This window comes from Saccoglossus kowalevskii, chromosome 16 (assembly GCF_978046115.1).
Source record: "Saccoglossus kowalevskii chromosome 16, keSacKowa6.1, whole genome shotgun sequence".
Taxonomy (NCBI): Eukaryota; Metazoa; Hemichordata; class Enteropneusta; family Harrimaniidae; genus Saccoglossus; species Saccoglossus kowalevskii.
The window spans coordinates 33,041,203-33,064,858 of NC_140656.1; the positions used below are offsets into that span (position 1 = coordinate 33,041,203).

General features: G+C 39.0%; 1 protein-coding gene across 3 annotated transcripts in view; it reads right to left on the reverse strand.

The window, feature by feature from the left end:
- Positions 1 to 1,429: 1,429 nt before the first annotated feature.
- LOC100372317 (neurofibromin-like) overlaps positions 1,430 to 23,656 on the reverse strand; it is an 87,464-nt gene continuing 65,237 nt past the window's right edge. For 2 of the 3 annotated variants that reach the window (XM_085491395.1, XM_085491393.1), the window contains 7 exons: positions 23,511 to 23,651; positions 23,114 to 23,328; positions 22,199 to 22,790; positions 21,564 to 21,664; positions 14,006 to 14,148; positions 11,396 to 11,442; positions 1,430 to 4,994 (listed from right to left, as the gene is read on the reverse strand). In XM_085491395.1, the coding sequence (XP_085347521.1) occupies positions 4,650 to 4,994; positions 11,396 to 11,442; positions 14,006 to 14,148; positions 21,564 to 21,664; positions 22,199 to 22,790; positions 23,114 to 23,328; positions 23,511 to 23,651 (1,584 nt within the window). In that variant the 3' untranslated portion in view covers positions 1,430 to 4,649. Of the gene's footprint in view, positions 4,995 to 11,110; positions 11,218 to 11,395; positions 11,443 to 14,005; positions 14,149 to 21,563; positions 21,665 to 22,198; positions 22,791 to 23,113; positions 23,329 to 23,510; positions 23,652 to 23,656 lie in introns of all 3 variants that reach the window. The other variant, XM_085491394.1, reaches the window with a different exon arrangement.

The window sequence follows — 23,656 nt, forward strand, 5'->3', positions numbered from 1 at the left end:
AGTGCCTTCTGGGTGGATATGGTACTGGAAGTACTGGTGGCATACTTCTATCATATTGCCAGGGTAGTGCCCTCTGGGTGGATATGGTACTGGAGGCATACTCCTATCATGTTGCCAGGGTAGTGCCCTCTGGGTGGATATGGTACTGGAAGTACTGGTGGCATACTCCTATCATATTGCCAGGGTAGTGCCCTCTGGGTGGATATGGTACTGGAAGTACTGGTGGCATACTTCTATCATATTGCCAGGGTAGTGCCCTCTGGGTGGATATGGTACTGGAGGCATACTCCTATCATGTTGCCAGGGTAGTGCCCTCTGAGTGGATATGGTACTGGAAGTACTGGTGGCATACTCCTATCATATTGCCAGGGTAGTGCCCTCTGGGTGGATATGGTACTGGAAGTACTGGTGGCATACTCCTATCATATTGCCAGGGTAGTGCCCTCTGGGTGGATATGGTACTGGAAGTACTGGTGGCATACTCCTATCATATTGCCAGGGTAGTGCCCTCTGGGTGGATATGGTACTGGAAGTACTGGTGGCATACTCCTATCATATTGCCAGGGTAGTGCCCTCTGGGTGGATATGGTACTGGAAGTACTGGTGGCATACTCCTATCATATTGCCAGGGTAGTGCCCTCTGTGTGGATATGGTACTGGTGGCATACTCCTATCATATTGCCAGGGTAGTGCCCTCTGGGTGGATATGGTACTGGAAGTACTGGTGGCATACTCCTATCATATTGCCAGGGTAGTGCCCTCTGGGTGGATATGGTACTGGAAGTACTGGTGGCATACTCCTATCATATTGCCAGGGTAGTGCCCTCTGGGTGGATATGGTACTGGAAGTACTGGTGGCATACTCCTATCATATTGCCAGGGTAGTGCCCTCTGGGTGGATATGGTACTGGAAGTACTGGTGGCATACTCCTATCATATTGCCAGGGTAGTGCCCTCTGGGTGGATATGGTACTGGAAGTACTGGTGGCATACTCCTATCATATTGCCAGGGTAGTGCCCTCTGTGTGGATATGGTACTGGTGGCATACTCCTATCATATTGCCAGGGTAGTGCCCTCTGGGTGGATATGGTACTGGAAGTACTCATGGTGACATACTCTTATATTAGCTGGGTAGTACACTTCTATCATATTGCCACAGTAGTGTTATCTTGAGTGGGTAGGGGGACTGGCAGAAAGTACACTTCATATGAACTTGACCACTTTGAGTACTCCCTACTACTAGACTAAATCTAGGTTAAAAAAATGGTGGTAGGTAATTCAGAATGATGCCATTTTGACTTTTAAACATGTGACGTCAACCAACACTTCCACCTCATTATAATATACATCTTATGAATATTTAATAGCTATGGTTCTACTGCAGATTGTACCAGTCAGCTACACAACCATGTTGCAATGAAGTCAGCATTTTTTAAAAAGAGGTTTTTTTACTTATTCATGGTAAAAAACAAAAACTAATCACCCCAACTGAAGCCAATAGGGTGAAGCTCAACAGCAACCAATAAATTATGAATATTTCCACCATATGAAAACAACTATTAATATTGATAGTACAAGTATCTGAGCAACCATTGTTACCAAGCAACAATTCCACAGACTTTTGATATTTTCCTGAGCTAAGTTATCAAACAGCTGAAAATAATTAAAAATTAGGGGTACTCAAACTTGTTGTCATGTAAACAATGAGCAGCATAGGGCCAACTGGTGGCCATATGAAATTTATCAAAATACATACAAATTGAGATTCACAATTTTAAAACTATTTTTTGTTCGATGGACTTTCAAATAGCCAGTCACTGTGAATAACTTTCAACATGTGAATAACATGAATCAAAATGTATCAGCAACACATTTGGTTAGTGATTTGACTTCATAAAGGACCCTCTAAATGTCACACATCCTGGTAGTTTACATGACCTCTAAAGGTCACACATCCTGGTAGTTTGCATGTAAAGGTTACACATCATGATAGTTTGCATGACCTCTAAAGGTCACACATCCTGGTAGTTTGCATGTAAAGGTTACACATCATGGTAGTTTGCATGACCTCTAAAGGTCACACATCCTGGTAGTTTGCATGTAAAGGTTACACATCATGGTAGTTTGCATGACCTCTAAAGGTCACACATCCTGGTAGTTTGCATGTAAAGGTTACACATCATGGTAGTTTGCATGACCTCTAAAGGTCACACATCCTGGTAGTTTGCATGTAAAGGTTACACATCATGGTAGTTTGCATGACCTCTAAAGGTCACACATCCTGGTAGTTTGCATGTAAAGGTTACACATCATGATAGTTTGCATGACCTCTAAAGGTCACACATCCTGGTAGTTTGCATGTAAAGGTTACACATCATGGTAGTTTGCATTACCTCTAAAGGTCACACATCCTGGTATATTTTCTACATGGTTCTAAAGACATACATCCATAAACTGCCAAGATGTATAACCTTCAGAGGGTGTTTTGATCAATATAAGATGACAATAGAGATGTCAAAAATCTGTACACCACATATTTTTTTATCGGGACACTTCTGAAAGCAACAACCCTAAAGAATGCAGCAATAATTGACATTATAATTTACTTCATCACATAGCAACCATAGTAACCAGGGGCCGGAAAGTGTATATTTCATTTATAAACAAGGTCAATACAAAATATGAAAGTTCACACAAATATATAAAAGTTCTATTTACTTTGAGTTTTAAATGAAAATCATTGAGTTTTCTACATTTTGGTATTGCCTCAATACTTAGCCTGTTTTTGAAAGACACATGACACTATGAAATTGAATTTGTTTCAAAACCAATATACGAGGTTTGTTGATTTTTCTTTTTTTTTTTAGATTTGGTATTCAAACATATCATCTGAATGTAACTTTATGCCAAATTATTCACAGATTTTAGGGTGCAGATAACCATATTAAAATAATGACCCCCCCCCCATACAAAGAGAAACAATTTCCAATGCTTACGGAATTAAATACAATTACAAAATATACAGTTGATGAATCCTTGCATGGCAAATATGGAAGTTCATTAGCACATTATGACATATATGGAAGTTCATTAGCATATTGTAAACATACATGGAAGTTCATTAGCATATTATGACATACATGGAAGTTCATTAGCATATTATGACACATATGCAAGTTTATTTGCATATTATGTCATATATGGAAGGTCATTAGCATATGATGTCATATATAAATTTCATGAAAGGCTGGTGGTCCTTGCGCCACATGTGATATGGGACCCATAGTGATGTATACAACATACATTACATTAACATTTAATTCAAACAAAAACTGCTTGACTTGACGACCACCGCCTTTTAACATTCAATCTCATTTATGTGTACTCATTAATATGGATGTTCATAACAATATCTGAATCAAGTTGGATCAGTGATGCATTTATTTTGTTTTCTGAAAAAAAACATTTTTAATACATTGTGACACTTATGTTGATGAAACAATTTCCTAACTCATACCAATGAATATGCTAATGAGATGTCCATATATGGTGACTGTCAAATCTTTCTTTAAAACATACAAAGAACATAATTTACAAAGCATTTCTCAAATCATCGCTAGGTTTCACAAAAAGCAGGCTGTACAGATAACTTAAAAAGTATTTAATAATTTTTTTTCTAAAAAAGGGCTTTTTTTTCTGTTGTTGCCCAAGAGGTTGACTGCAAAAATAAAACATGCCCACAACACACATTTTTGTCCACCAATCAACTACTGAAAGTATAGGTATCTTCACAGTAGCCCTAAATACTAACATTTTGGTATTTTAACATTCATTCAATCATCTCCACCAGCATATTCCTCTCCAATCTGTAAATGGAATATGCCATACAACATATTTAAAGACATCATGATCAAACCATTATTCAAATTTGGAGGAGAAGTCTTCACCCCTCCCCTCATACTATTTACAATGTTCCATTCCCACAGTAACTATATTTCATCATTTAATTTATGATTATGTTTAAAGTATTTTGCCAATAGTTTGCATGCTTGTTCTTTTTCTTCATCAAACTTCCAACACACTCTAAATGCATACATCACAAAAATGTGATCAGAATCAGCTTGTTGTAGTCATGACAACACTCAGTATGCATTAGATGTAACTTAAGCTATGCCATGCCAATCTGGCCCTAAAAGACAATGCTACTCAGTGATCCGACATGATGGATAATCTTATTTACAAGAATGGTGCATGAAATAATCAGCATATAATATACACAACACCTCGATGGTAGTGAATGCAAATTTCCACGACTCCACTAAAACCAGCCTGTAACACTAAAGGGCGCTTTACAACTCTGCCTTCCAGCACTTTATTTAAAGTAATTTACATACAATATAGTGAAGTGATGATATTTTTGCATTAATGAGTCTACTCAGCGGATAACACTGGCGCAAATAACAATCATTTAGTAATCCAACTGTACAGGCTACAAGAAGACTGCGTCACCAATTCTTTAATAATTACACTCAGAGACTTCTGTACATGATTCAAATTTATACATTTCTGCTGCACATCTGCTCCCATTCTGAAATATACCAAACAAGGTGATAGTACAGGTTTTACACAAAACCACCAACTGGTTAATTCACGTAAGATTCTGACGTCCGCTTTTCTGCTTGGAGCTCTTGCGTTTTATGCTACCACCTAAACTTCGCTGCTTTGGCACCTGACTTGCCGAACCATGCCGTACACGTCCACCGACGGAGGCCGCCATCTCTGCTTGTTCTTGTTCTGTAGGTGAATGGAGGGATGAGATTGAGAGAGATGACATGGAACTGGACAGGTTCAGGTTGGTAGCAGCCATTCCAATCAGACTTGGCATCGGTGAAGAGCTATCATACTCATCTCCTGGTAGAATGGTTTCTAAGAGTGCTTCCAAAAACTTGACAAATAACTCAGCACTGTCTGAATGTGGGGCACAATTGGGATTCTGCAAGACAAAGATAATGACATATAAGATCTAGAAATAATATTATTGACAAGAGTTGTTATAAGCAAGTAACATACTGAAACTGAAACAATCATGAATAACCTTTATCCCAATATGAATTGTCATTGCTCATTTGACCCAACAGTCACACATATATGTTCATTTGACCCAACAGTCACACATCTATGTTCATTTGACCCAACAGTCACACATCTATATTCATTTGACCCAACAGTCACACATCTATGTTCATTTGACCCAACAGTCACACATCTATGTTCATTTGACCCAACAGTCACACATCTATGTTCATTTGACCCAACAGTCACACATCTATGTTCATTTGACCCAACAGTCACACATCTATGTTCATTTGACCCAACAGTTACACATCTATGTTCATTTGACCCAACAGTCACACATCTATGTTCATTTGACCCAACAGTCACACAGCTATGTTCATTTGACCCAACAGTCACACATCTATGTTCATTTGACCCAACAGTTACGCATATATGTTCATTTGACACAACAGTCACACATCTATGTTCATTTGACCCAACAGTCACACATTTATGTTCATTTGACCCAACAGTCACATATATATGTTCATTTGACCCAACAGTCACACATCTATGTTCATTTGACCCAACAGTCACACATCTATGTTCATTTGACCCAACAGTCACACATATATGTTCATTTGACCCAACAGTCACACATCTTTGTTCATTTGACCAAACAGTGACACATCTATGTTCATTTGACCCAACAGTCACACATCTATGTACATTTGACCCAACAGTCACACATCTATGTTCATTTGACCCAACAGTCACACATCTATGTTCATTTGACCCAACAGTCACACATCTATGTTCATTTGACCCAACAGTCACACATCTATGTTCATTTGACCCAACAGTCACATATATATGTTCATTTGACCCAACAGTCACATATATATGTTCATTTGACCCAACAGTCACACATCTATGTTCATTTGACCCAACAGTCACAAATCTATGTTCATTTGACCCAACAGTCACACATCTATGTTCATTTGACCCAACAGTCACACATCTATGTTCATTTGACCCAACAGTCACACATCTATGTTCAATTGACCCAACCGTCATACATCTATGTTCATTTGACCCAACAGTCACACATCTATGTTCATTTGACCCAACAGTCACACATCTATGTTCATTTGATCCAACAGTCACACATCTATGTTCATTTGACCCAACAGTCACACATCTATGTTCATTTGATCCAACTGTCACACATCTATGTTCATTTGACCCAATAATCACACATATATGTTCATTTGACCCAACAGTCACACATCTATGTTCATTTGACCCAACAGTCACACATCTATGTTCATTTGACCCAACAGTCACACATCTATGTTCATTTGACCCAACAGTCACACATCTATGTTCATTTGACCCAACAGTCACACATCTATGTTCATTTGACCCAACAGTCACACATCTATGTTCATTTGACCCAACAGTCACATATATATGTTCATTTGACCCAACAGTCACACATCTATGTTCATTTGACCCAACAGTCACAAATCTATGTTCATTTGACCCAACAGTCACACATCTATGTTCATTTGACCCAACAGTCACACATCTATGTTCATTTGACCCAACAGTTACACATCTATGTTCATTTGACCCAACAGTCACACATCTATGTTCATTTGACCCAACAGTCACACAGCTATGTTCATTTGACCCAACAGTCACACATCTATGTTCATTTGACCCAACAGTTACGCATATATGTTCATTTGACACAACAGTCACACATCTATGTTCATTTGACCCAACAGTCACACATTTATGTTCATTTGACCCAACAGTCACATATATATGTTCATTTGACCCAACAGTCACACATCTATGTTCATTTGACCCAACAGTCACACATCTATGTTCATTTGACCCAACAGTCACACATATATGTTCATTTGACCCAACAGTCACACATCTTTGTTCATTTGACCAAACAGTGACACATCTATGTTCATTTGACCCAACAGTCACACATCTATGTACATTTGACCCAACAGTCACACATCTATGTTCATTTGACCCAACAGTCACACATCTATGTTCATTTGACCCAACAGTCACACATCTATGTTCAATTGACCCAACAGTCACATATCTATGTTCATTTGACCCAACAGTCACACATCTATGTTCATTTGACCCAACAGTCACACATCTATGTTCATTTGACCCAACAGTCACATATATATGTTCATTTGACCCAACAGTCACATATATATGTTCATTTGACCCAACAGTCACACATCTATGTTCATTTGACCCAACAGTCACAAATCTATGTTCATTTGACCCAACAGTCACACATCTATGTTCATTTGACCCAACAGTCACACATCTATGTTCATTTGACCCAACAGTTACACATCTATGTTCATTTGACCCAACAGTCACACATCTATGTTCATTTGACCCAACAGTCACACAGCTATGTTCATTTGACCCAACAGTCACACATCTATGTTCATTTGACCCAACAGTTACGCATATATGTTCATTTGACACAACAGTCACACATCTATGTTCATTTGACCCAACAGTCACACATTTATGTTCATTTGACCCAACAGTCACATATATATGTTCATTTGACCCAACAGTCACACATCTATGTTCATTTGACCCAACAGTCACACATCTATGTTCATTTGACCCAACAGTCACACATATATGTTCATTTGACCCAACAGTCACACATCTATGTTCATTTGACCAAACAGTGACACATCTATGTTCATTTGACCCAACAGTCACACATCTATGTACATTTGACCCAACAGTCACACATCTATGTTCATTTGACCCAACAGTCACACATCTATGTTCATTTGACCCAACAGTCACACATCTATGTTCATTTGACCCAACAGTCACACATCTATGTTCAATTGACCCAACCGTCATACATCTATGTTCATTTGACCCAACAGTCACACATCTATGTTCATTTGACCCAACAGTCACACATCTATGTTCATTTGATCCAACAGTCACACATCTATGTTCATTTGACCCAACAGTCACACATCTATGTTCATTTGATCCAACTGTCACACATCTATGTTCATTTGACCCAACAATCACACATATATGTTCATTTGACACAACAGTCACACATCTTTGTTCATTTGACCCAACAGTCACATATATATGTTCATTTGACCCAACAGTCACACATCTCTGTTCATTTGACCCAACAGTCACACATCTATGTTCATTTGACCCAACAGTCACACATCTATGTTCATTTGACCCAACAGTCACACATCTATGTTTATTTGACCCAACAGTCACACATCTATGTTCATTTGACCCAACAGTCACACATCTATGTACATTTGACCCAACAGTCACACATATATGTTCATTTGACCCAACAGTCACACATCTATGTTCATTTGACCCAACAGTCACACATATATGTACATTTGACACAACAGTCACACATCTATGTTCATTTGACCCAACAGTCACACATCTATGTTCATTTGACCCAACAGTCACACATCTATGTTCATTTGACCCAACAGTCACACATCTATGTTCATTTGACCCAACAGTCACACATCTATGTTCATTTGACCCAACAGTCACACATCTATGTACATTTGACCCAACAGTCACACATATATGTTCATTTGACCCAACAGTCACACATCTATGTTCATTTGACCCAACAGTCACACATATATGTACATTTGACACAACAGTCACACATCTATGTTCATTTGACCCAACAGTCACACATCTATGTTCATTTGACCCAACAGTCACACATCTATGTTCATTTGACCCAACAGTCACACATCTATGTTCATTTGACCCAACAGTCACACATCTATGTTCATTTGACCCAACAGTCACACATCTATGTTCATTTGACCCAACAGTCACAAATCTATGTTCATTTGACCCAACAGTCACACATCTATGTACATTTGACCCAACAGTCACACATCTATGTTCATTTGACCCAACAGTCACACATCTATGTTCATTTGACCCAACAGTCACACATCTATGTTCATTTGACCCAACAGTCACACATCTATGTTCATTTGACCCAACAGTCACACATCTATGTTCATTTGACCCAACAGTCACACATTTAACATCAACAGTGTTTAATTAAAAAATTAAATGTTAGTTGGTAAACAGATAATTGACAAGGTGCTTATGTTAGAAAAGAACCAAGCAGTAAATATCAGAGAAACAGAAACAAACAGTGTTGTTACTTGCACATATTGCTGAAGCATAAAAAGATCACATTGTCATGACTTTGACATCTGAACACAGTTGCATCACATTATTCAACATTTGTTTTATGCAAGCTTTGTATCATATCCTAATAAATGGGAGCTATTTCCGTGCAGCAAACATCCAACCAACTTCAATCATTGAAGAGACATGGGCATATCAGGTATTCAAGAGAGACATAGTCATATCAGGTAGTCAAGAGAGACATGGTCATATCAGGTATTCAAGAGAGACATAGTCATATCAGGTAGTCAAGAGGAACATGGGCATATCAGGTATTCAAGAGAGACATAGTCATATCAGGTAGTCAAGAGGGACATAGTCATATCAGGTATTCAAGAGGGACATGGTCATATCAAGTATTCAAGAGGGACATAGTCATATCAGGTATTCAAGAGACACATGGTCAAATCAGGTATTCAAGAGAGACATAGTCATATCAGGTATTCAAGAGACACATGGTCAAATCAGGTATTCAAGAGGGACATGGGCATTTCAGGCATTCAAGAGAGACATGGGCATATCAGGTATTCAAGAGAGACATGGTCATATCAAGTATTCAAGAGAGACATGGTCATATCAAGTATTCAAGAGGGACATAGTCATATCAGGTATTCAAGAGGGACATGGGCATTTCAGGCATTCAAGAGAGACATGGGCATATCAGGTATTCAAGAGAGACATGGTCATATCTGGTATTCAAGAGAGACATGGTCATATCAAGTATTCAAGAGGGACATAGTCATATCAGGTATTCAAGAGACACATGGTCAAATCAGGTATTCAAGAGAGACATAGTCATATCAGGTAGTCAAGAGGGACATGGTCATATCAGGTATTCAAGAGACACATGGTCAAATCAGGTATTCAAGAGGGACATGGGCATTTCAGGCATTCAAGAGAGACATGGGCATATCAGGTATTCAAGAGAGACATGGGCATATCAGGTATTCAAGAGAGACATGCACATATCTGGTATTCAAGAGAGACATGGGCATATCAGGTATTCAAGAGAGACATGGGCATATCAGGTATTCAAGAGAGACATGGTCCTATCAGGCATTTAAGAGAGATATGGTCATATCAGGTACTCAAGAGGGACATGGTCATACGAGGGATCAAGAGGGACATGGTCATATCAGGTATTCAAGAGAGACATGGTCATATCAGGTATTCAAGAGAGACATGGTCATATCAGGCATTTAAGAGAGATATGGTCATATCAGGTACTCAAGAGGAACATGGTCATACGAGGGATCAAGAGGGACATGGTCATATCAGGTATTCAAGAGAGACATGGTCATATCAGATATTCAAGAGAGATATGGTCATATCAGGCATTTAAGAGAGATATGGTCTCATCAGGTATTCAAGAGAGACATGGTCATATCAGGTATTCAAGAGAGATATGGTCATATCAGGTATTCAAGAGAGATATGGTCATATAAGGTACTCAAGAGAGACATGGTCATATCAGGTATTCAAGAGAGATATGGTCATATCAGGTACTCAAGAGGGACATGGTCATACCAGGAATCAAGAAAGTAGTCATGTAGTCAATAATGTGTATTATTATGTGATAGCAAGCAGAATGCAACATGCAATCGTGAATAAAGAGAATTATTATCGTGAACGACAGATCAAGATGAACTATTAGATTCCTGATTCATTTAAAAAAAATGTATATATGAAAGTAAGTAACTTGTTAGTTCTGAAATTAGGACGGCAGCCCATTGCATTTTTGTTTCCATTTTATTTGCTTACCTTTCAATCGAAACAGAGGACAACAATGGCTGCCATTGACATCAGCAAGTATCAGGGATAAAAAACATGGCCCTGTAATTAATCTGGGGCGAAGGTTTTGGGTGTAACTGGAAGAAAAGGATGTAAAAGAAGTGTTTTTTTACAAGCAGCGTCAATTAAAATGAGGTTGAAGCATTCATTGAGGGGAGATATTGAGAGGAAGTATGGCCAATTACTCAGGTGGTGTTTTGAAAATTCAGCACGTTATTAATGCATGCAGACTCTCCACTACAACGATTGCTTTACCTTGGTAAATGGACCCGCAAACCTCCACAGACCACCAAAACCAAAACCTATATATAAAAAAAATTAACAGTCAACAAGACATTTCAACTTAATCATTATTGAAAACTCTCTAACAATACAGCAAATAGACTCAATTCCATCGATTTTCCATTTTTTGTTTTACACATAGCGATTATAGTGCATAAGCACAATATAAATACTCTTATTATTATTTGCCATTTTTATATTAACTACGGTATTAAAACATTAAAGTCACTGTTCAGGACATTTTTGAATTTGATGTAAAACAAACAAGCCATGAATGGTACAGTCCCTGTTAGTTATCAAATCTAAGTTGTATAGTTTTGTTTATAGTAATATACTGTAGAATACTTTATTTTAGCTGGAATTAATTTTTGCTGAAAAGACTTTTTGGGGTTTTGTATGTATTTTCACTGCGTTGAATGTAAAACATAGGAAAAAAGGTATATCAGTGGATTAAATTTTACTGAATCATTACTTCAGCGAAAATAGCGAAAATAAAGTATTTTACAGTAGTACATGTACAAGTACTTGTTCATATTGAGAAATATTGCTCTGTAACAGCATTAATTAAAACAAAATGGCCATTGTCAAACCAATACATCTGTATATTTATGACATGATGTATAAAGAATAAATATAAAATGTTAACATCAGTCAAAGCATATCAGAGATCTAGCACTAGAACCGCATTCATTAAAACAGAATTTTGAATCTGATCTGAAAAACAAAATGACGTGCATCAGGAACCCATGTCTGATGTATATACCAAGTCTGTAAACAGACATGCTTGATTTTGAAGATTTTTCAGTAAAAATGGCCGCCCTTTGGCCATCTTGAATCAGATCGTTAAACAAATTGATGTGCATACAAATGTATGTATATTATTACATATGATGTATGTGTAAGTTTGAATGTAATTGGTCCAGGCATGTCTAAGATACAGGTTCGGACACATGGATGCATGGATGTTTTCTCACTAAAATTTTGATGCGGGATTTTGCCTGATAATTTTGGACCAAATGAACAGAATTTCCTACTGGCTACAGGTTTGACAAAATTTTGGAAAAAATATATAAAAAAAAATGACGTCGTTTTATTAATTAATTTGGTGCTTAAAGGTTTAAGATAGAATGCCAAATATTTTAACGCACATAGCAAAGACAATATTTAAAAATCTGTCTATTATATCTATATTTAATTGTTTTTAAATTATTATTATTCAGTTTGTAATTTTTTTTTTAATTCACTGTCAATCTGAGTTTTTGCGGAAACACTGTCAATAATCTGCATAAAATGGCAATTTAGCAGAGGGTCCATAGACAACAATGATAACATATTTCGTTGTTTAAGCCCCAGTCCCCAGTAATATATCATCTGAATGTACATTACAAGTCACATGTACATGTCTACCAGAGGGATCCATGTATCATCTGAATGTACATTACAAGTCACATGTACATGTCTACCAGAGGGATCCATGTATCATCTGAATGTACATTACAAGTCACATGTACATGTCTACCAGAGGGATCCATGTATCATCTGAATGTACATTACAAGTCACATGTACTTGTCTACCAGAGGGATCCATGTATCATCTGAATGTACATTACAAGTCACATGTACATGTCTACCAGAGGGATCCATGTATCATCTGAATGTACATTACAAGTCACATGTACTTGTCTACCAGAGGGATCCATGTATCATCTGAATGTACATTACAAGTCACATGTACATGTCTACCAGAGGGATCCATGTATCATCTGAATGTACATTACAAGTCACATGTACTTGTCTACCAGAGGGATCCATGTGTCATCTGAATGTACATTACAAGTCACATGAACATGTCTACCAGAGGGATCCATGCATCATCTGAATGTACATTACATTAATTTCCGCTATTTTTCGCTGAAGAAATTATTCAGTGAAAATAAAATCCAGTGAATATACTTTTTTTTCCAATATTTTACATTCAACTCATCAAAAATCAGTGAAAATAAATTCCATACAAAACACCCAAAAAGTCTTTACAGCAAAAATTAATTCCAGCTAAAATAACGCATTTTACAGTAGATATAATAGTGATTTTAATGACAATTTAAGTTAGAATTAAGGTAGAATAAAGCTAGCTAATATTTTCAAAGCTCAAAATCAGATTGTGATCAAAATGTCATACTTTCATCCTTGATAATTTAAGTCACCATAGTCACCATATGTATTTGACAGAATAGACATTGAGAACACAGAAGGGAAAAGGATATCCCAAAATGTTACTGGAAACAAATATCAAACTGTCTTCCCTTTGTACTAAGTTTAATTAAAAGTGGCAAATTTGGGTTCATTTTAAATTAGTGTATCTAAATACAGGAAGGAAACATGTAAAAAATAAATGGCTGCTAGTTGGCCATTCTGAATCCCAAAACACAATAACATGTATCAGTAACACACCATTGGTGATTTCAATACCAAGTTGGATGCATGGATAGATACCAAGAATCCAGACTATTTCAAACTGTTCTGATTATGACAGAATTGTTTTTTGACTTACGTGATATATTCAACAACAAAGTTTTTACTCACTCTGCAGATTGGAAATCTGTTGCTGCGTAGCTGCATCATCACATGATATCACATTCTGAATGATATTCTGTACTGCACAGAGGGTGGCTTGATCTTGACTCATAGATAACACTGAATTGATCTTTGTGTCCAATAAACTATGTCTGCATGTTAGAAAAGCATCATACAGTAAAGCTATAGAGGGCAGTAGAGTGAAAGGAACATTATGACAAGAAGGCCAGATAACATGATCGGCATCCAAAATCATGTGATATATTTTTGTCATCTTAAAAACGTTTTGGAAATAGATGAACCATAGAATTTAACACTGTACATGAAATGTGATTAGAACCAAAAAGTTAGTAATTATTATGCTAATTAGAGAAATAATATGAACAGATTTTAACCCAAAATTAATCAGGCTGTCTATTGTCCTAGAGCATTTATGTACCAAATTTTATTGAAATGTGATGATCAGTACATGAGATACCAGTATCAATTAATTATGTTAATTAGGTGATTAAGAAGCATAAATATTTACCAAAAACTAATATGGCGTATAGTCCTAGGTTCAATGAAATGTGATTATGAGTACTCTAAAAGTGTCATTAAAATCCAATGAGTGATTTTTTAGACATCAGTACAACAGCCATGGAACAGCATTTTTTTTATACTAATTATGCAAATTAGGTAATTAATATGCACAATTATTTACCCCAAAATTAATCAGGTCTCTGCATAGTTATAGAGGATCTATGTAGCAAGTCTCATTGAAATATGATGATCAGTATTTGAGTTATCAGGCGAAAAGCTGAAAATTAACTAATTATGCTAATAAGGTGATTAATATGCATAAATATTTACCCAAAAACTAATTAGGTCTTTGCACAGTCCTCAAGTAACCATGTACCAGGTTTCATTGAAATGTGATCATTACTACTTAAAATATCAAAAGCTGAAAATTAATTAATTATGCAAATAATAGGTAATTAACATGTACTGATATTACCCTAAAAACCATCAGGTCTGTGAAGTGTCATATGACATCTATGTACTAAGTTTTATTGAAATGTTATGATTAATACTTTAGATATCAGTGGAAAAGCCAACAAGCAGCCTATCGGCTGAGATAGCTCCGCTGTTAGAAATGCACATTTCAATTAAAGAACTGAAGACATCATCAGAAAATGAACAATATGTATAGTATCAAAGCAATCGGACTTACAGTTTTTAACAAGAAGTCGAAAATATCACTTTCTACCAAAAATGACCAAAATATTCACCAAAATTAGAGAATTGAAGATATCATCACGAAATGAACAAATCTGAGAAAGGTCTACATGTAGTATCTAAATATGTAATATCAAAGCAATTGAACTATTGGTTTTTAACAAGAAGTCGAAAATATCACTTTTTACCAAAAATTACAAAAATATTCACGAAAATTAGAGAATTGAAGACATCATCATAAAATGAACAAATCTGAGAGAGGTCCACATGTAGCACCTATATATGTAATATCAAAGCAATCGGACTTGTGGTTTTTAACAAGAAGTCGAAAATATCACTTTTTACCAAAAATTACAAAAATATTCACCAAAATTAGAGAATTGAAGATATCATCACAAAATGAACAAATCTGAGAGAGGTCCACATGTAGTACCTATATATGTAGTATCAAAGCAATTGGACTTGCGGTTTTTAACAAGAAGTCGAAAATATCACTTTTTACCAAAAATGATAAAAATATTCACGAAAATTAGAGAATTAAAGATATCATTACAAAATGAACAATTCTGAGAGAGGTCCACATGTAGTACCTATATATGTAATATCAAAGCAATTGCACTTGCGGTTTTTAACAAGAAGTCGAAAATATCACTTTTTACCAAAAATGACAAAAATATTCACCAAAATTAGAGAATTAAAGATATCATTACAAAATGAACAAATCTGAGAGAGGTCCACATGTAGTACCTATATATGTAATATCAAAGCAATTGCACTTGCGGTATTTAACAAAAAGTCGAAAATATCACTTTTTACCAAAAATGACAAAAATATTCACCAAAATTAGAGAATTGAAGATATCAACATGAAATGAACAAACCTAAGAGAGGTCTACCCAAGGTACATATACACCAAGTATCAAAGCATTCAGGCTTGTAGTTTTCAAGAAGAAAAGTAAAACATTGACACGGACAACGACGGACAATCACTCATATGATAAGCTCCGCTCGACAAAGTCGACAGCGGAGCTAAAAATTGATTAATCATTATGCAAATTAGGTAATTAATATGAACAGAATTTTACCCAAAACTAATCAAATCTGCACATTAGTTCAGAGCATCTATGTGCCAAGTTTCATCAAAATCCAATGAGTGGTTCTTCAAATATCAGTGGAACGGTCATGGAACAGCTAAAAATCAGCTAATTATTATGCAAATTAGGTAATTAATATTTATGGATATTTAACAAAACCTAATCAACTCTGCGCAATATCCCAGAGCATCTATGTACCAAGTTTCATCGAAATTTGATTAGTGGTTCTTGAGATAACGGTGAAACAAAAAAAGTGACATACAGACATACGTGTACATACATACAGACATACAGACAGGGTAGTTGCAAAGACTCTCTTTTGTGCTTCGCACACAGGAGTCAAAATTAGGCGAGGGTTCTCCGAACCCGCCTATTCACATAGTTCATACCTACTATAGACTCTGGTCAGTCAAAATGACTATTTTGAACTGTAGGCATTAATCAGCGATTCTGCCGGTGACGGAGAGATAGAATCCAGGGTCAGAGGAAGCCCCATGACCTCAAGATTCTTTTACCCCTTACGTCACGAACCCATGTGACCGAGGCCACCTGGCAGCACCACAGGTAGCCATCCATCACTCTGGTTCCTTTCTCTCCGCCTCGAGGACTTAGACCAATGCGACGGAAAGAGTGGGGAGGTTGAACCCTCGCCTAAATTCACTACGTTCAATTACCCACATAGACTCCAGTCAGTCAAAATGAATATTTTGAACTGTAGGCAGAGTCAGACACCGATAGGTGGCGGGTTTTTCTGAGCAAACAGAGAAAAAAAGGAGAATGATGAAAGACTTTTCCCCAGTCCGGGATGAAAACAAACCCAAAAAACCTAAGTTAAGACCCAAGAAGGGTAGTGTCTTACCTTGCCTGTGCTGTCATCGAAGCAAGAAGCCAATGCTGCCGTGGTGACAGGGTTCTGTGTGCCCGAGAAAGCTAGACCCAAGCCGAATTCGGGGGTGATAAGCTTGAAGTAGGACCGAAACAGTTCGCATGAGGGCGTAGGTCGACAGAAACGAAACCTGGGAGCTTCCAGGAAGTGCTAGTGGAACAGACAATCTGCCCGCAAAAATGCCGAGACTGACTTATCGCCTATGCACAGAGGCCCCTGCGGTCGTTCGGGCTGGATCAGCAAACAAGGCCTGACCCGCTACGAGGGGGCCTAACCTGAAGAGACCCTGCTCAATAGATTGGGTGTCTCTTAGGTAGTAGTTGATGAAGACGTTTTGCGTTCTCCAAAAGCCTGCCCTCAGAAAGTGTTTGAGGAGGGCACCTGACGCTAGCGCTAGTGAGTTAGCAATCGCACGGACCTCATGTTCTCGTACTTGGTGTCTCTGCAAGGTCTGTGTTGACGAGGAGAGTGTATTATAGACCTCCAGTACAGTCGCAGTAATCCACCTGAAGATGGAAGTCGGGGAAGCCGGCTTTTCCAGTTTGCCAGGGCCGTAACACAAAAACATGTGTTTGGTTCCTCGTCTGAAAAACCTGGTACGGCCAGGGAAGTAATTCCTTCTGATCCTCCGGGCCGACAATATTTGCCAGCCGGGGGACGACGATCGGTTGAGGATCGTGTCCTGGGATTTGGTTCTTGGTGAGAAACCCGATTCGTGTCTTTAGTACAACTTGATCGTCCTTAAAAGCGACACAACCGTCCACGAAGGACAGTGCACGCCTAGCTCTGACCGGCGCCTATCTGAGGCGAGGGCCAGTAGGAAGACTATTTTCCACGTCAAAAATTTGAGTGGTGCTGTTTGGAGAGGCTCAAAGTGAGGTCTGCTTAGAGCAGACAACACAGCCGATAAGTCCCAGTTGGGTGGCTCCCTTGTATGGGGTCTTAGAGTCTGGAAAGCAGTAAATAGTCTCCTAATAATAGGACAACCGGCTAGTCTTGTTCCCGTACTTTCTGAGTGGTGGGGGACAAGACTGACCTGTAGCCAACGCTTGCTGCGTAGGACAAACCCACTTCGTCAAATAGGTGGACGAAGGAGCCTCCTCCCTGGCCAATAGAAGGAAGGTATGGATTAATCTCCCTTCCGCTACACCAATCAGTGTATTCTTGCAGCCTAGAAATGTAGGCCGCATAGGTGGAATCCCTGTTCGCCCTGGCCAGGACGTTGGCAGCCCGCTCAGATAAGGCTTTCATATGTGCGGGTCTACTGAGAGCCTCTATGCGTGTAAGTGATACCTGCTGGGCTCGTTGTAGTGCGCCGTCTGGTTGGGACGGCAGGTCCGGTAAGTCCGGAAGCAGTGCTGGCGCTTCGACTAGCATTTCCAACAGAAGTGGAAACTAGGCCTTGCTTGGCCAATTGGGTGCAACCCATGATAATATGCGGGTGTGCACCTGTCGAAGTTTTCTCCGGTGCTCGGTGAACTAGCGTGAAGGGAGGAAAGGCGTACACAACTAAGTGGGTCCACGGGGCTAGCAAAGCGACCCTGGCCCAGGCTCCTGGTTTGCCAAATTCGTGGTACCGGGGTCTGGGGAAGGAGCCTTGGAATCCGGTTGGGGGCGTTTTGGTCTCACCCCACGCTATGGGGTCTGATCCTGAAACCACACCGACCGGGTAGCGTTTGGTCCAGTGGGTAGTGTTGCCTAATGTTATCCCCACTTGGGGGCCTTAGGCATTACATCCTCCGTGGCTGACCAACGCCGCCCATCAACACCATTTGCGCACTCAGGCGGACAGGGAGAGACGTGCCGACGAGGTTGCTTTGGATCCCGACGCCCATGATCCCATAAGCGTTGAGGCAACCTTAGGTGGTCGCTTTAGGATCAAGGGTGAGGGTATATACATCGTATCACTGGGATTGATGATACTCCGCCTCACCCCAAAAGCGTGGCTCACCGAGTCATACAGAAGAAGACTCTGAGGGACCGCCCGGAGTACCGGCTGTATCCGATGCGAGCGAACTGCGTCTCCTTTCACTTTAAATATGTGAGAGAGAGCGTGTTCAACTGTGCGTTTCATGACAGAGTCGGTTCCCTCTGGGGACGCCCGTGGGTCGGTAAGAAAGGAGTCAAAACCCACAGCGGGGACCAGACACAAGGATAAATCTGTTACCGTTGCGTGACGAACCCTAGCTGGCTGAAAGTGGGGGGGTCAACGTGTGCCCTGCCCTGAAAGCCCTGCCCCGAGATCGGAGACTTGGCTGCCAGCACCCTGTTGGCATTCAGTGCCCGAGGATCCAGAGAAGGACCGGTGCAATTAGCCTGAGCCTCAGCCACCCCCCAAAATAGTGGGAGAGCCGTGACTGGGAACGGGGGTTCCCCGGAAGAGACGTGTTTGAATGCAAACATGCTTTCGTGTCTCTTCCTGCTTGCCCACCGAGGAGACACATTGGAGACAGCTCGCTCCGACTGTGTCTGATCTACCCGGCCTGCCAGGGACGCAATTGCCCCGACAGTCCTTCGAACAAAGCCCTCAACTCGGAGGCAAACCTGGCGCCATGCGAAGAAGGGTCCACAAAGAGACCCGCAACGGGCCCCATAGGAGGAAAGCCTCCAGGGGCACAGCCTCGCTGCAGCCGGTAAAATCTGGTAAAACACCGCCTGAAAAAACAGAACGTGAGGATGCCCTCCGATCAGCGGGGGAGACTGAGAAAAATATCGATACCTCCACCATCGGGCCTCTTACTCGACGTCCCGGTACATGAAGTACCGGTAGCCGAGCGTGAGGACTTTCCACTCATGCAAAACACGCAACTCACTTTAACCAATTTGTTTACTGGACGCGCGACCTTGCTGTGATGCGGTCAGTCTCAGCGATTTTGATGGCTCTGAAAGAAAATCTCAGGCCTCAGAACTCCAGTGAAGAAAACACGCTTTCAGGCAAAAACCCCAAAACCCGCACGTAGCTATGACAAAGTATCTCGGATGCGGGTTCTATGCTGGTAAATTCTGAATATAACCACTGCACGGTCGACTCGAAACACGAGGAGACCGGAAAGAAAACGGCAGCGAGCCCTGGTGCTGTCATTACATCTATATATTGCTAAATACATTGAAAATAAAAGACGACATGCAAGAGGGAAACGAATTACAGTTGTAAAAGGTGTCGCCATGAAAAGCAACTGGTTACGTAGTGGCGCCGGATTTTAATTTCTTTGTTGTGAAAAATACTACACACAAAGGGGAAAACGACACAAGGGTAAAAATGACAAGGAAAACTTATCCTAACAGCTACAATGTCGGATGCCATGCAGCGGCAACAACCCAAGCTATATATCTGGACCGGAAAAAAGCAGCCTCTCCGCTGAGATAGCTCCGCTGTTAGTAATGCACATTTCAATTAAAGAACAGACAATATCCTTAGAAAATGAACAATATGCATAGTATCAATGCAATGGGACTTGCTGTTTTCAACAAGAATTCAAAAATATCATTTTTCACCATAAATGATTGTGGTTTTTAACAAGAAGAAAATATCACTTTTTACCAAAAATGACAAAAATATTCACCAAAACTAGACAATTAAAGATATCATCATGAAATGAACAAATTTGAGAATGGTCCACATGTAGTACCTATATATGTAATATCAAAGCAATTGGACTTGCGGTTTTTAACAAGAAGTCAAAAATATCACTTTTTACCAAAAATGACAAAATTATTCACCAAAATTAGAGAATTGAAGATATGATCATGAAATGAACAAATCTGAGAGAGGTCTACCCAAGGTACATATACACCAAGTATCAAAGCATTCAGGCTTGTAGTTTTCAAGAAGAAGTTGAATAAGTAAAACATTGACACAAACGATGACGGGCAATCACTCATATGATAAGCTCCGCTCCACAAAATCGACAGCGGAGCTAAAAAGCAGGCGATCCAGCAGAGCTAGCTAGATTTCATATCCACTCGAGGCGGAGAGAAATTCAGAGTGATGGATGGCTACCTGTGGTGCTGCCAGGTGGTCTCGGTCACGTGGGTTAGTGACGTAAGGGGTAAAAGAATCTTGAGGTCATGGGGCTTCCCCTGACCTGGATTCTATCTCTCCATCACCGGCAGAATCGCTGATTAATGCCTACAGTTCAAAATTTTTGAACTGACCGGAGTCTATGGTGGGTAATTGAACGTAGTGAATTCAGCGTGCATACATGTATGTATCCTAAGATGTATGACATGCGTGTAGGTCAAGTTAGAACACTAATTGGTGTAGACATGTCAAAGTGAAAAACATGGAGGATAAATGGACGAGTCACACTCAAACACACAAATTTTAATCTGTTAGTGATCGTTCTTGGAAACTGAAACTGGATACTTACACAATGGGAAAAACTTTTGGAAACACAACAGAAGCTTCAGCCAGATATTCATACAACACTCTGCATTCTGTTTCATCCGGGGTATGCCTCACAAGTGTGGCCTGTCAAAAGAGAAGCAATCACAGTGACTGACTGCATACACAATACAATCCTATTAAGGTGAAACATAAGATAATTGTCCAGATTCAAACTCGACAAGGAAACAACAAGATCTATTGTTATTTCACATATTCCTGTGAGTTTCATTTAGTGAATTTTATCATCAGCGATAATATCAAAATTAAAAATGATTTGTTTAGAGTATGTGTAAAATTTAAATGTAACTGACATGTCTAAGATATTATAATGAACACAATGACACAATCTTTAATCAGGTCTTGATGTGAATGAATGTAAATATATGTTACTAATACGAAAAGTGGATTTAATATATTATTAGATTTTAGTTACTGATAGATATTTGTTTAGTTAGATTAGATTTTTGAGTAAACTGTATGTCAGAATATATATGAATATATATTGGCATTAGAATTTCCCTAAAAACTGTATGTGATATTTACAAATTTATTGTAATTGATGTCGCTATTCCATAAAGTACATGATGATAATAATTTTCATTTAATAGATATGCTTACCAGTACAGTTAATAGTAATGCCTGCGTTTGTTTATCAGTTAACACCTCCTCATCAAGCAGCACACTATTCTCTGCAATTGTCGAAACTTTCCTCTTCTTCGCTGCTTCCCCATTTTTGTGACTTTCTGTGATTTGTATTCCAATACCCTCTGCTACTATTGATTCGTTTCCAGGACTAATACCGACTCGATGGTGACTCAGATCTATGCTGGATTGCGTTTTAGGTCCCACGTGTGCAAGATCAAGACTCCTTGGCTGTTTGAAATTTGTTCTTTCAGCTTCTGTTTGTTGCACGCGTTGTTGTTCAAGTGCAGAGTCCAAGCTCCTCTGCTGTTTGACGCTCGGCGGTGAAAGTTCCTGTAATTGTTTTTGTTTCTTTGTCATTTTAGGTGGAAGAGGGGGTAATGGCATTGCAGTTGTAAATGGACTTGAATGAAGTGAATCGGATCCGAATGGTTCTCCACTAGGTGTTGATTCTGGTGTTCCTGGCGGCTGTGTATGTTTCATTCGACATCGACTCCGCACTTCTTCAGAGACTGGGAGTAAAGCAGCCAAGAATGCAACACTTTCTGTAGTTACATCAAACTTATCGCTGTCAGGGAAAATAAGAAAAGTGAGAAGGCTTGGCTAAACCTGAAACTACTTATGTTTCTGTTATAACCTTTGATTCTCCTACTTAATTGTAAAATCAATATTTCAAAAATTTTGTGCATTTTTCTATAATTTCTAAAATTGTTGAACAAAATATGACACAAATTATGCTGGTTTATTTTGTGAAAAGTGACAAGAAGTTCAAAGAAACAAAGTTTGAAGGGCTAACTATAAAAATATATTTCCTAAACTTTCATTCCAAACTTAGAAGAAAAAAATAAACTTTTAATAGAGTTATTCCAGAAATGAGAGTTGAAGACTCACCATTTTTTATAGTTTGCCACAATGGCTAGTAACTTGTTGAGAATTCTGATCGTCCTGGCTACTGTGTCATGATTCGGATGCCTATATCCTTTGATGAGATGACCAACTAACGCAAAGTTAAAATCTGAGACAAAACTGAGTCCTACTGCATGATCCATTTGTTTAAAATGCCATTCTAAAGGTTCCCTTATCTCCATCAATACTTCCTCTGGACTCTGTGAATTATACAAACAATGTTAACCACTTGTACCTCTAGGGTCGATGGTGGTACAGACTAATCTGTCATACCTATCATACTACATTTTTATTAATTAATCAAAGCATTATGATACAACAGATCGTTTGTCACTCTTTTTACGCTACAACCATTGATAGTCATGAATTTTGAAATACATACCGTGTCTTCAAATACACCTTGTTCGTCCAAAGTCAATATATTCTGTTCTAACAAGGCCAACCCTGACGCATACAGACTGACATCGTCCAACTGCAGCACCGCAATTGCTACCCAAAACAATGCCTTATGTAATGGTGAATCCTAGG